General features: G+C 40.4%; 1 protein-coding gene across 1 annotated transcript in view; it reads right to left on the bottom strand.

Moving 5' to 3' along the window:
- The window catches only part of ANKDD1B (ankyrin repeat and death domain containing 1B), a 54,087-nt gene that overhangs the window by 31,823 nt on the left and 6,721 nt on the right, over window positions 1-15,543 (bottom strand). The window contains 4 exon segments of the mRNA XM_060146318.1: window positions 1,987-2,088; window positions 2,187-2,289; window positions 11,560-11,657; window positions 14,612-14,715. Of these exon segments, the coding sequence (XP_060002301.1) occupies window positions 1,987-2,088; window positions 2,187-2,289; window positions 11,560-11,657; window positions 14,612-14,715 (407 nt within the window).

Genomic DNA, 15,543 nt, shown 5'->3' with positions numbered 1-15,543 from the left:
GAGATAAAAGAATATAAAAAAGAATATATATATTATATGAATGTAATATATATAACTGAACCACTTGGTTGTACAGCAGAAATCAACACATTGTAAATCAACTATACTTCAATAAAAAAATTAAATTAAATTAAAATAAAATAAAAAGAATGTATATTATATATATATATAAAACTGAATCACTTTGCTTTACAGCAGAAAGCAAACACAACATTGTAAATCAACTGTACTTCAGTTAAAAATACCTTTTATTAAAACAAACAAACAAACAAAAAATCAGGTCCTGAACATATAATCTGCTGAACTGAATTGAATGGAATTCACTCATAGGCCACACTCCTAGTTAGCCTGGATCAAGCTGGAATGTCTGACTTCCTCATCCTGACATTAAATGCTGTTTGATTATGGTTATCAGTTTGAGGAAATTAGATAGCATTTTACCCTATAATAATTGTTATAATAACTAACATTTAGTGAGCACTTACCAAGTACCAGGTTCTCCGCTAAGTGCTCTATAGTCATTAACTCATTTAAGCATTCCAACGGTGGCTACTCTGATATATTACTACACAGGAATGGCTTAGGGGTGGCGTCTGATTGGAAAGGGGTGGTAGAATGGCTTGCCATTTTGCTCACTGGCATAGGTATTTGTATATAAGATTGAGGAAGCATCAAAATCATTTCTATCAAAGAATGGAGGTATTGCTGATAAAAAATGACATGGAGGTCAAGACATCCACCCCCAACCCCATCATGCCTTGGTGCTACCATGAAGTAGGTTTTATTATTCCCATTGCACAGAGGGAGATACTGAGGATTTCAGCAGTTGGAGAACTTGCTAAAGCCACATAGTTAATATATGCCCAGGCCTCAGCCCAAGTCTGTCTGCCTCCAATCTGAAAAGGTATAGTTGCTCAGTCATATTCAGAAGAAGTAAACTAAATTCATAGACTTCACTTGAAGGAATGGCTTTTGTTGTTATTATTTTTAAGATTGAGGTCAGAAAAAAATGTGAAGGTTTTTTAAAAGAGGTGAAACAAAGCGAATATTACTGATTAACTTCTAGAGAGAGTTTAATGGAGAGTAAAGTTCTAGAGGCACAGTGAAAAGGAGGTTCCATTCAAACTCCAAATGCCAATCCCACAGAAGATATTATCCTATGAAAAAAGCCTAGAAGGAGATATTCCAGGGAAAAGACAGTCCCTAGCACATGGGCAATGCCCACTGTCCTCTGAGAAGGGAGACGGTGCAGCATGGTGACTAGAGTCAACCAAATCGGAATTCAAACCCTGGCTCTGTCACTTCTCAGTTTGGAGCCGTCAGACCAGGTACCTAGCCTCTCTGGGCCTCGACTTCCTCAAATATCAGTAAAAATAAGACTTCCTTTGAAAATAAGTAAAATATTTTTTCTTTATACGATTACTGTGGGGATTAACAGTATAATTCGTTCATCCAGCAATGATTTGTTAAGCATCCCTACGTGCCAGGCCCTAGACCTCTCGCTGAAATAATGTGTGGACACAGCATTCCTCTGGGCCAAGCACACTAACGAACACTCCATAAGTGGTAGCTGTTACTATATCACTTCTTATGAAAGGAAAAAAATATAGATGGATATGGTAAAATTGCACTATATTCCACGGCTCATTACAGCACAGCCTTGGGTCAAATACATTCCCAAAAGGCCAGGCATAATCGAGTAAAATGCAGGCACCCAAACAGGGTGGATACTGTCCACCCCTGGCCAGGATGAGGGAGTAGAGGCAGCTTCCTCAATACCTCCTGCCCTCCCCACATGCAGGTGCTAGGGCCACCACCAGCACCAACAATTTCCATCTGCTCTGTGCTCTGCCAGACAGAGACAGGATCCAGCTACAGGGTCAGGTCTGTCTGTGCTGGCTGCTTTGGCAGTTTCTGCAAGGGCAGGAAGAAAGCAGAATTTAGTGGGGGTGTATTTGAGACCTGTCCACCCAACAGCAAACACACCTCATCAGGCTGGTCCAAGTCCGTCAGGTGCAGATCTTGAATGAGGTACTCCACAATGCCTATGTTGCTCTGAGCCCCAGAGTGGAGGGCATTCATTCCATCCTAAAGAGAGCCAGGGTAGGGGAGACAATTACACTGCAATCTTCTCCTCCTGCACTGTGAGGAGAGGGCTTCTGTCCAGGTGTGATCCATATACCTACCTGATTCTTGGCTCTCTGGTCTGCTCCAGCTCTAACCAGCATGAGCATGATCTCAAGGCTTCCAGACCAGGATGCAAGGTGAATTACTGTCAAGCCATGCTTCCTCCAGAAAAGAGAAGAAAGGAATCTGTCACTTGGGTGAGCCACCACACTGTCTCAGCCAACAAAAGCTAGGTTAATACCTAACTGTTGAAAATTAAGAAATGACAGTTTAATATACAACAAAGGTGATGTTTCAATTCTATGGGGACAATGAATATATTTAATAAGTGGTATAGGCACAAGTAGTTCTTCATCTGGGAAAAGATAAAATTAAATCCTGTATCATATCATACATACAAAAAAAGCACACAATAAATATATTAGAAGAAAATCTAGACTATAATGTATAGTGTTTTAATTCAAAAGTTATAAAAGGAACAAGATGATAAACAAAGACAATAAACAAATGATAGATTTTTTTAAAATGTACCTTAATAAAGATAAATGGTTATTTTCTGTAATACATGAAGTACTCTTACAAATCAACAGAATAAAGCAATTAAACCCATTGAAAAATGGACCCCAAAATGTGCTCTCTTAAGGTATTAGTAGAAATGAAACCATTATAGTTTAAGCAATCTAGCAATATCTATTAAAATTTTAAATACAACTGGCAATCCCACTCCTGGGACTCTATCCCATGAAAATAAGTTTTAGGACCTAATGTTATATAGATAAGGTTATTAATTGCAACCCTTAAAACAGTGCAAGGTAAATGTCCATCAATATTGGAACATTGAACAAATCAGGGAACAGTCATACCACATGATGTAGGCATTAAAAATAATTAATTAGGGCTATAACAATTGACATGGAGAGACTTCCATTAGGTAGTTGTTAAATGTGGAAAATAAGATGCAGAGAAAATATAATATGATCCCATTTTTTTATAAAACTAGCTATGACCAAAAACTCATATATGTATGTAACTATATCTATTATAAGTGGGTAAGTGGATAGATAGATAACAATGTGGATATGGGGACTTCTCTGGTGGCGCAGTGGTTGGGAATCCACCTGCCAATGCAGGGGACACAGGTTCAGGCCCTGGTCTGGGAAGATCCCACATGCTGTGGAGCACCTAGGCCCGTGTGCCACAACTACTGAGCCTGCGATCTGGAGTCCGCGAGCCACAACTACTGAAGCCTGCACGCCTGGAGCCCGTGTTCCGCAACAGGAGAAGCCACTGCAATGAGAAGCCCGTGCACTGCAACAAGGGGTGGCCCCTGCTCATTGCAACTGGAGAAAGCCCGCTCGCAGCAACAAAGAGCCAACACAGCCATAAATAAATAAATAAATAAATAAATAAATAAATAAATTCATTAATTAAAAAAAAAACAAAAAAACCCCAATGTGGATATGATCATATGAGCATGAGGAAAAGTACAGAAATAAACACACAGATCCTACATCGTTAAATGTAGTTACCGGAGAAGAGGAAACTACACAAAAAAGAAGAAACAAAAGACTGAAGTTATAAAAAGAATTCTATTTATGCATAAATTATTTAAAATATACTCTCTCAGTAAAATCACACATGCATAAAAGAGGCTGAAGGAGAGATTTCGCTCAAGACCTAGTGACCTGCAGTGATGCTGGGGGTACTTAGACTTGTACACCAAATGAACAGGAAGAGAGGTGTGAAAGGAAACAGCCAGCAGTTAACACTTGTCTCAGGGAGGAGGGATTGGAGGGCTGTATCCTGAGGAAAATTAAGACCTGCGCCCTAGGTCCCAAGTTAAAGAAGTATATAGAGCAGACATTACGAGCATGATCTGTAGACTCAAACGAAACTGACCTCAAACTCTGGCTCTACCACTTTCAAATGCTATAATCTTGGTCAACTTAGTTAACTCTTAGCCTCAGGATCCTTAATTGTAAGTTCATGTGTCTGCTTTTCTGTTTCCTTTTATCCTTGTCAAAAAATCATCCATTAAAAAATTAAAAAAAAAAAAAATCATCCATTAACTACGAATAAGGTCTGAGGATCTAATGTATCACACGGTGATTATAGTTAATAACACTTTTATATAACTGAAATTTGCTAAGAGAGTAGAAATTAAATGTTCTCATCAAAAAAAGAAATGAGGTGATGAGTGTGTTAATCAACTAGATGGGTGGAATCCTTTCACAATGTATACACACACTGAATCATCACCAGGTACACTTTAAATGTATCACAGTTTTATTTGAACCATACCTCAATAAAGCTGAAAAAAATTTTAAATAAATCTCTTTTAAAATGAAAACAAACAACAACAGCAGCAAAACCCACAGGGTTTATAGGGGAAATGGGGCAGGGGCTCAACACTCAAAAACTCTGTCATTGACACCTTTTTAAAAAGATAGGACCCTGCTATGGACTGAATGTCTGTGTCCCTTGATAATTCATATGTTGAAGCCTAATCCCCAATGTGATGGTATTTGAAAGTCATGCCTTTGGGAGATAATTAGGTCAGGAGGGTGGAACCCTCATGAATGGGATTAGTGGTCTTATAAACAGACACAGAGAGCTTGCTTCCTCTTGCCGCTCTCCACTGAGAGTGGATAAAACCAGAAGCAGCTTTCACAAGATGCTGGCAGTGATGTCGTCTTAATCTTGGACTCTCCAGTTTCCAGATCTGTGAGAAAGAAACATTTGTTGTGGAAGTCACCCAGCCTATGGTATATTTGTTACAGCAGCCCAAGCTAAGACAGACCCTAATAAAAACAATAGTACAATTGTACATGTTAAACGGTTAGGTATTTAATCACCATAAATATGGTACTGGACCTCCAAAAAAAAAAATCATCCATAACCTCTGTATAGATGCCTTCCAAAAAGTAAGCCTTCTCAGCACATCTTATTTGCATCTCATAATCAACTGTATTTGTAATCCTGGAGACCAATTTGCTAAATGTATAGCATATAAATAAATAAACAAGGAATGAGGGTCTGTGGGGGACTTCCATTTTAAAGTGTATAAGCCTTTTGGCAGTAACTTTGGCTGTCCCCAGAAAGTGCATTAATGTTTTCTCTTATTGTCAGTAAAGTCTGGGTATGGAGAAGTAAAAAAGCAAGTCCCAGATTATGGAGATGTAACTCTAAATCTGTGGTTCTTCACTGGGGGCAATTTTGCCCCCAGGGGTCATTTGGAGATTTCTGGAGACACTTTTGGTTGTTGTGACCTAGGGGAGATATTGGCATTTAGTGGGTAGAGACCAGAGATGCTGCAAACATCCTATAACCCCCCCAACCTCCACCACAACAAAAAATCACCTGACCAACAGGTCAATAGTGCCACTGTGGAGAAACCCTTCTCTAAATGTACATACCCTATAATATTTACCTTTCAGCTGTCACACTACACAGTGAGGCAGTCTATTAAAGTCTAGAGTGAAGAAAACGCTTACCAATTTCTGCACTTTTTCCCAAGGAACAATGATGTACAATAACTAGTTGAGGTTTTTCAAGAAATTTTACCCCTTAATTTAGCCTTCCCTATAAATCAATGTTTCACACCCAGTAACCATAAATCTAGTTTCACATATGGTCAGAAAAGAGGCCAGAAATATTTGGGATAGATGACAAATCATATTTTGATAGCTCTATTTTTCCCTAAGAGGTCATTCCTAATTTTAAAGCAGCCAACACTTAAGGATTTCAAACACCCATCATAAAATCCAAAAGCAAGGAATTCAAGAGGCAAACAACTTGAGTCTCTGAAACCATAAATCCCAAATGGAGCCATCGTTCCTCAGAGGCAAAGAATCACTCCTCACAGATGTAAAGTAAGTCTTCTGATAAGAAACTGACATGCCTGAGAAGTTTATGAGCATGAGTCACAGATTACATTCGTAGTCAGTACCTGATGCTCTATAAAGTGTAAAATGCCCACAGGCACCGACAACCTGTTCTAATTACCAGTCTGATGACAGGCAAGAAGGTCAATAACTTCCCCGGGGAACACTTGCACTCAGAGTAAGCAGCTCTGAGAGTAGATGCTTGCATTATCCTCTGGGCACCACCTGCACTCCACCTGGGATCTTTTCTTCACATCTGGAGTAAGAGCCTCCATTTACCTCGTCTGCCTCTTCCCCAGATTTGTGGATGCTGCCCGCTTTGAACCTGGAGTCCTCAGCCTCTGGGCTATGCATTTGATCCTCAGCACGCAACTTACCTGTTACAGTCTCAGTCCTTGCTCCCCAACAGAGTGTAGGTTCCTCAAAGCAGGGACTGTATCTATGCCAGTGCTTCCTGAAACAATCACCTGGGGATCTTGTTAAATTGCAGATTCTGATTCATGAGGTCTGGGGTGGGGCCCAAGATTCTGCATTTCTAACAAGCTCCCTGGTGATACCAGTGCTTCTGGTCCCAGGACCTACTCTGAGTAGCAAGGACTTATATCTAGTTGAATCCCCAGTAGTTGGCATTGATACTCATCCACAACAGACACTGAATAAATATTGATGGTGAAGGGGTGCCACTGTTGGCTCTTTGCAAATAGGTGTTAGAACTCAAAAGACAGAACTGCTAAGTCAAACTGAGGGCTCATCACTCAGATAAAGAAGCTGCCAGGTCTGGCCAAACATGGCATTGCTTGAATTATAAAAAGCATTTTATTAGTTATGCTCTAATGCCACTGTGAATAATTGATTTAGTTACAGAAATACTTAACTTAATGAAACTTTCAAGGCAGAGTACAGAGGTACATCAGGAACGATGCTATTTCCCACCTGACAGCATTTCAGTGCCCCAAGGCAAAGTTACAAGAGGCTGATGCTAGCCAGAGTCATGCTTCAAATACAGGGTAATACAAATATATGTTCGGAAAAACCTCAGAGAGAACAAAGTGGTAAAACCTCTCTCCAACATTTTGGGTACAACTGACTTACACTCTGACATAAACGAGTAGTGTGTTTAATACATTAGACACATGGCAATCCTCAGACATGCTGTTTAAAAGAAAAGATGCTATTGAACCTGGGCAATGGATACACCAGTGTTTACTGTACAATTCTCTCCACTTTCATAGTATGTCAAAGGTTTAGGGTTATGGTCCTGTTTAAGATGGTATAAGTACACTCCACTCTGTCTCTCCCAACAAATGCTTCTAAAATCTCTGGACAGACGTTTGGAACAGCCATTTGAGGACTCTGAGGAGTAAATGACAGCAGGTAGATTGGGGAAGAAAACCAGAACTCAAAATACAAACAATCAGGGTTTCCTGATCTTTTTGTTTTCTCTTCCATACCTTCCAGCTGGGACTCAAAGCAGTACAAATCACTGGCCCGGACAGAAACAGCTCCAAGAGGAGCTTCCCATTCTGGTCTAAGAAGTGGAAGGGGGCCCCTACAGGGCAGAGAAGGTGGGGAAAATCCTAATTTTGTTTTGTTTTCTCTTCTGGTTCCGCCCCAGGCAAGCCTCACTCCCAAAGTTGCAACCCCACAGTAGAAGGGGTAGGAGTAGTGACTGGGCAAGCAGTGACAGAGGGAATCCTTCTCTCTGACCTGAGGAACTGTGGTCAGAAGAGGAGGATGCGGGTGGGGGAGGGGGGAAAAGGGTTTTTTTTCCCTCTCTTAGTCCCAGAGGCAGACATAATTGTCAGAAGTACACAGCAGAGCTGGGATACTACACCCTTGGCTTTCTAGTCAGAAGACCAGGAAAAGGTGGAGAAGGGCCCTGTAGGTGGAGAATGTAGGGGAGATGATCTTGGAGAGGTGGGAGTTCAAGAAAGCAACCCCATAAAGTTGTGTATGTACTACTGGCCTCCCCCCGGACCTGTACATGTTCCTGACCCTAAACAGTGTGACAGAAGCTTGGGGAACTGAACTATCAGGTAGACCACTGCCCAGGTCTCAGACTGGCTCATGGATAGCGCACAGGTCCAAACAGCACTGCAAAAGTGTTAAAAACTGGTGACATTGGTGTCAAATGGTGTTGAAGAAATCGGTCATCCATATACCAGATTCCTTATAACTTTATACTTAAATTAACTCAAAACGGATGATAAATCTAAATGTAAAACACAAGGTTATAAAAGTTTTAGAAGAAAAATATGAGAAATCTTCATAACCTTAAGTTAGGCAAATCATTCTTAGATATAATACCAATAGCTAGATTCATTTTTTAAATACAAGTGAATTGAATTTCATCAAAATTAAAAACTTCTGCTCTATGAAAAACACTAAAAAGATAAGCTGCAGAGGGTGAAAAAATATTTGCAAATCACATATCTAACAAAGGACTTGGATCCAGAATATATAATGAACTCTCAAAACTCAACAATTAAAACAGGGACTTCCCTGGTGGTCTAGTGGTTAAGAATCTGCCTTCCAATGCAGGGGACACGGGTTCGATCCTTGGTGGGGGAACTAAGATCCCACATGCCATGGGGCAACTAAGCCTGTGCGCTGCAACTACTGAGCCTGCGTGCCACAACGAGGGAGTCTGCGTGCTGCAACTACAGAGCCCACATGCTATGGAACCCGTGCGCCACAACTAGAGAGACCTCACACTCTGGATCCCACGTGCCACAACTAGAGAGAAGCCCGCATGCTGCAACAAAGAGCCCGCGCGCCGCAACTGAGACCCGCCACAGCCAAAAATAAATAAATAACTAAATAAATATTTTTTAAAAAATAGTACCAAGCACACAGGGTTGTTGCAAAGATCAAATAAAATTAATGTAAAAAAACCAACATAATCAATTTTTTTTAATGTTCAAAAGATTTGAACAGACATATCACCAAAGAAGATATACAAGTGGTAAATAACACAAGAAAATATGATTTAATAACAATTAGCTATTAAAGAAATGCAAATGAAACCACAATGAGATGCCAATACAAACCTATTAGAATGGCTAAAATTAAGGGAGAAAAATAACAATACCAAGTGCTGATGAGGATGTGGAACAAATGGAAACCTAGTACATTGCTGGTGGGAATGAAAATGGTGCAGCCCCTCTAAGAAAGTCTAGTGGCTTCTTGTATATAGCTCACTATATGCCCCAGTAATCTCACTTCTCTAGGTATTTACATTAGAGATATGAAAACTTATGCTTACACAAATACCTGTACACGAATGTTTACAGCAGCTTTACTTGTTATAGTCAAAAACTGAAAGCAACTCTAATGTCCTTCAACTGGTGAATGGATATAATAAACTGTGGTATATCTATACACTGGAATACTATTCAGCAATAAAAAGGGAGGAATTATTGATACATGCAACACATGAACCTCAGAGAAATTTTGCTGAGTGAAAAAAGCCAGTGTCAAAAGGTTACATACTATATGGTATCATTTATATGGCACTCTCAAAAAGGCAAAATTATAGAGATGGAGAAAAGATCAGTGGTTGCCAGGGTAGGGGAGGGTTTGACTACAAAGAGGTTTTGACTACAAAGCGGCAGCATACGGGATTTTTCTGGATGATGCAACTGTTCTGTATTTTGATTGTGATAGTGGTTACATGAATTTATACATGTGTTAAAATTCATAAAGCTGTATGCCAAGAAGAAAGTTAATGAACAGTATGTTAATTTAAAAATTAAAGTAAAATAAAAAGTTATTGTATCTGGGTTTCAATGTTAAAATAAAACTAGACTCTTGGCAATCATGTCTATTACCAAAACATCTTTTGCAGGCTAAATAACATTAAAAAATAATCAAATGATAATTTTCAGACCTAAACAACATGTTCCTTAAGTATTATAACTGTAATACAACCTATTACACTCAAGTTGGAGTGCTTGCAGTGCCAATTTTTTTTAAGTTTTTTTAAAAAATTTATTTATTTATTTATATTTATTTTTGGCTGTGTTGGGTCTTCGTTGCTGTGCGCGGGCTTTCTCTAGTTGCGGTGAGCGGGGGCTACTCTTCATTGCGGTGCGCAGCCTTCTCATTATCATGGCTTCTCTTGTTGCGGAGCACAGGCTCTAGGTGCACAGGCTTCAGTACTTGTGGCACGTGGGCTCAGTAGTTGTGGCTTGCGGGCTCTAGCTCTAGAGCTCAGGCTCAGTAGTTGTGGCGCATGGCTTAGTTGTTCTGCGGCATGTGGGATCTTCCTGGCCCAGGGCTCGAACCTGTGTCCCTTGCAATGGCAGGCAGATTCTTAACCACTGAGCCACCAGGGAAGCCCTGCAGTGCCAATTTTTTAAAAGGGGTTTTTCTTCATTCTGATTCTGTTGTTTATCAATCCACTTGCCTACCAATACTAGAGCAGTAATTAGACAGAGAGGGATGTGTCCCTCTGGTGAAACAAAGAGAAACTCTCATCATTATGAAGTCTAGGCCATGTCTATGAGTGCCGACAAAACCAATAAGATAACCAATAAGATGACCAATTGGTTTGAACTGATTTCATTTATTCATCTTCCAATGATTTACCAAGCACAAACTAAACCTAACCCTGTGAGACATGAAGGTAAAGCAATGCTGAGTCTTACCCTCCAAAGAGTCAGTCCAGGGAAAAAATAGAATAGCTCTTTAAGAATTTTTTGAATAGTTTAACTTTAAAAAACATGGCCCATTGGATTAACTAAGAATCAAGAACTATCATCCATTGGATTAACTAAAAGCCAAGGTTATCACCTACTTTTGCAACTGGAGATGATAAACATGATGTTGGGTCTCTCCAGCCTAACTGGTTTCCTTGTTCCATGGTAAAGTATTAAACGAAGTTGGGAAAAGTACGTGGAAAATCTTTAGGGTGGATTTTGATGTCTAGGCAGATAAATCATCAAGGTGATATGTGGCTAAGGCCATGGTCTCTGGAATCAGATAAGCCAGGTTCAAATCCTGCCTCCACTCCTTCTTAGATGTAATTTTGGGGGCAAGATACTTAATCTCTCTTTGTCTCAGGCCCCTCATCTGTAAATTGGACATTACAGCAATACTTTTTTCACAGGCTGGGGGCACTAAATATCAAAGTCCTGAGACTGGTGCCTGGTACACAGTATGTGTTTAATACGCCTTATTTATTTATCAGAGTTCACAGGGAAAATTCCAGATTCAATGTCCCTGAGTCCGGTTAGCTTCTGTCTTCTATGCCCCCAGTTACACTCTAGGCAACCATTTTATTCTTACAAATGCATGCTACTGGCCATAAGGTCAATATGGGAAAATAAGTAAAAGCGTAAATCCTATAGGTAGTGGGTAAACAATTGGTGACTATCAAATACAAAAAGCACATAATATGCGTATTCTCTAAATAGATCTTTCCAAAATGAACACTGCCAATGGAAATATTTTGTGTGTAGGTGCAGAAAAGATAACGCAAGCGGCCAGATTTTCCCCTTACGTTGGTTATGCTCCGATCCATTCTCCCCAACGAAGACGAGGTTACCTCAACAGCAACACCCCCCTGGCCTTGTGATTCAGCAAGAAATCCACCGCAGACAAATGACCTGTCCCCACTGCAAAAGGCAGGGCTGTGCGGTTCATCTGAGGAAACACAATTAGTGTTTTCAGTCATCTGATTGTTATTTAGCCTTCTTAAGATTCCTGGTTCTTTTTTTTTTTTTTTTTTTGCAGTACGCGGGCCTCTCACTGTTGTGGCCTCTCCCGTTGCGGAGCACAGGCTCCGGACACGCAGGCTCAGCGGCCACGGCTCACGGGCCCAGCCTCTCTGCGGCATGTGGGATCTCCCCGGACCGGGGCACGAACCCGTGTCCCCTGCATTGGCAGGCGAACTCTCAACCACTGCGCCACCAGGGAAGCCCAAGATTCCTGGTTCTTGAACGGCCATAATTTTCTATCAGGTGCTTGTGTTTTGATTATTTATCTACTATTTGCCTAGCCTTTGAAAGTAGTGAGAACTGTATCCAGCATAATCTTGCATTTCTCTACTGTTAGATAATAGAGAATTTAGCAATCAACTGGAGGATATGCCTCAAGCTGAAATCCACTGCGTAACCTATGACTGATTGTATGGATTTCAACTAGAGAGTAAAAGCTGTATTTCTCCGGTATGCAATCATTAATAATGGTAGGACATGTTGATAATACATAACAAAAAATCTTCCTAGAAGTTCAATCCATATATGGTTCTTTCCTCTGTAATTTTTAGACTGTAAATTTTACTGAAGCAAACAAATCAAGAAAGAGACAGAAGGAAGGAAGGAAGGAAGGAAGAGAGAGAGGGAGAGGGAGGTGGGAGGGGAGGGGAGGGGAGGGAAGGAGGAAGGAGGGAGGAAGAAAAGACACACACAGAGAAAGAAAGCTATAAATATATTTTGCTTCAAAGAAAAGCCAACTTGGTGCTCCCAGGATGTCTAGAGACAGTCTGACATGCTTCAGACAATGGATGTTTTGCTTGTAACTAAAACACATGTCATAGTTCCCACATTCTAGATACTGATCTTGCTTCCAAAGAATTTACTATCCTTTGTTTCTCATAAATAATTTATTGCAAAAATTGAGAACTGTTTAATCTGATTTCCTTGGTAGCTAAATTGGTGATAAACTAAATTTGAGTTACCCTTGCTATTTTCTGCAGTCTAGAGCTACGTCCTAGTATGTCAAATTTGGGCTTATAAACTCCCCTTTAACTTTATTCGTGAATAAGGATGCAAATCAAAATACCATCCAAGATAATTCAATAAAACCACTTCCGGGCTTCCCTGGTGGCGCAGTGGTTGAGAGTCCGCCTGCCGATGCAGGGGACACGGGTTCGTGCCCCGGTCCGGGAAGATCCCACATGCCGCGGAGAGGCTGGGCCCGTGAGCCACGGCCGCTGTGCCTGCGTGTCCGGAGCCTGTGCTCCGCAACGGGAGAGGCCACAACAGTGAGAGGCCTGCGTACCGCAAAAAAAAAAAAAAAAAAAAAAAAATTAAAAAAAAAAAACCACTTCCATGTTTTTTCATTTCTGTCATCACAGATTTTAAGGAACTCTACAAGTAACCATGTCAACAATTTGCTGTAAACAGGACTAAAAGAGATGTCATTAGAAAGCATAATATAATTCATCAGGAGTTTACAATAACTTGCTACACTGACTGTAAGTTTAAGTGTACTATCTCTCTAAGTACTTTAATATAAAAATATGGTTTAAAATATCAGAAAGTTATATGGAAAAAATTTTCAAATGGTTATAAAAGTACACTGGAGAATCTATTTCCTGCTGCTTGGAAAAATGATTATTGCTTTACTTATTCAACAATTAATCTAGATATTACCTTAAAAGATCCTTGCTTATTTCTTTAATTTTTGCTCCCTTCCTTTCTTGATTCCCTTCCTTTTTTTTTTTGTTCCTAAAATTGTTATGCTGTAAAAATTTGCTATTTTTCTACTCTCTCTAGGATGTCTGTGGACAATGAATATGGTATACACAGGTAACACATCAGACATACACATGTACACATACACAATATACACAGACACATAAACTCCCACATACACATAAACACAGATCCCCTCACACACACACATGCACAACTGTTAAACACACTTCCACTGCACATGATGCATGACCTCAGTTTCTATGACCTCACTGCCTGGGATAGATCCAGGTTTTGTGGAACGTCAAGTTTACACTCTTTGGGAGCCCTCTTTAAAGCCAGAGTCAGAAAGTTTAACGGATTACAGTTAAAATTTCTTACTTTTCCAGATTTTACAAAATCATATAACAATGGAACACACTGCTAGAGTCCTCCCAGTGCCTTGGAAGGAGTCTGTGCAAGCAGGTGTCTTAAAGTTTATGCTTCATTTGCATTACATCCACCTCTGCCATCCCCACAAATTGTCCTAAACAACTGACACAGCCCCCAGTCTGTTCACTTTGATAAACCCTGCCTGGTGGGGCTGTCAGGAAATCCCCACAGAAGCAAGCAGTAGGAAATCCATGTCTGTCAGTGGGACCTCTCCCCTAAACCCAGGCACTTGAAGAACAAGTGAGAGCCAGGTTTCAGAAGAGGCCTCACTGCCCAACATGCAGATGAACTATATTTCAGAAGCAATAAAATGCAAACCCATACTCTCCATTGGATTTTAAATTTGGAAGGCCCCAACCATAAAGGACATCACTGGCGAGAAAACAATGATGAACCGTGTAGCAAAAGACGTTCTGCCTTTCCAGAATGTTTGAGGCCAAAGTGATCCACAGGCTATGATCCAGGACCAAGTCCAGGCCCATAACCTTGACAGTTGGCTTCACTGTCCACCCACAGACTTAGTACAGCTGCACATAAAGACCCTGGACGCTTCCCCTTGGAATAGATCAGTTAAAACACCCAGAGCGTCTTCCACTGCTTGATTCCACCTTTAGCTTAAACATTATGGAATTGCCAGCAACGGAGCTCTCCCTCATCTCATTTAGCAGAATCACTTTTATTTTTATTTCAGTTGGACTGTGTAAACCCACACCACTGTCACTTGTCACATCTGTGATTTCTACTCACATTGTTCACAGCATTCATGTTAACCTTCTTTTCAAACAGCTTCTCCATAAGCTCCAAATTATTGCTTTTAGCAGCATTCTGGAAGCTTCTCTCATTTGGCAGCACTAAAAGCAAGCAAGCAAGCAAGCATGACAGGGAATTTAAGAGGGCTGAAGAGAAAGCAAACCTCGTGTGGCAAACCTTGGAACTAAAAACTTGAAACAGCAACCTTGAGCCTTTCGCATTCTGCTATTCTGGACGTGGGAACTTTGCTTCAGTATTTCATAAAGCTGTATTATCAAGATTCCACGTTCTCATCATGCTGCAAGTGTTTTCACAGCCTTAAAAATCTTCCTGGTCCCAAGCAAAACATTATTCCAAAGGACCACCCTGAAGTCAGCAATGCAGTATCTAGCTCTAGGAGGTCAGAGGGTGGCCATTGACTTCTCAGGGGGTGTTGTTTATAAGACGTTTGTACAAGATTACTCAGGGAGGAGCCCAAATACTCCATGCAAGCTTATAGAGATAAAACTGTTGTCTGCAGAACCCTTTGCAGATGCCAGATCTGCAGAAACAGAACCTTAAAATGCAGCACATCATATAAATATACATGAACGAAGGCTAAAAGGGATGAACCTGTTTTATTCTCATTTATATGAAAGGAGATAAAAGTGGATTCACACTTTTAACTATAAACATTAACATTACTATACACTATGAACATTATATGTCACACACAAATACATATTCAGATGGCAGGTTTTATTAAATAGCCTAGAGGAGATTCCAGGATTTACTGAGTTGTTTGTTTGTTGTTGGTTTGTTATTGTTCTTTTGTAACGTAAAGGAGCTGGAAAGCTCTCAGAGGACAATCACAACATTGGGGAATAAACTCAGAGTTGGGATGATGTGAAATCAGCAATTGACCATCTCCAAAAAGAAAGGACCTAAGA

Source organism: Lagenorhynchus albirostris, chromosome 3 (assembly GCF_949774975.1).
Source record: "Lagenorhynchus albirostris chromosome 3, mLagAlb1.1, whole genome shotgun sequence".
In the NCBI taxonomy this organism is placed as follows: domain Eukaryota; kingdom Metazoa; phylum Chordata; class Mammalia; order Artiodactyla; family Delphinidae; genus Lagenorhynchus; species Lagenorhynchus albirostris.
Note: the sequence above shows the minus strand (reverse complement) of the source record. Positions and strands in the feature narration are given on the sequence as shown.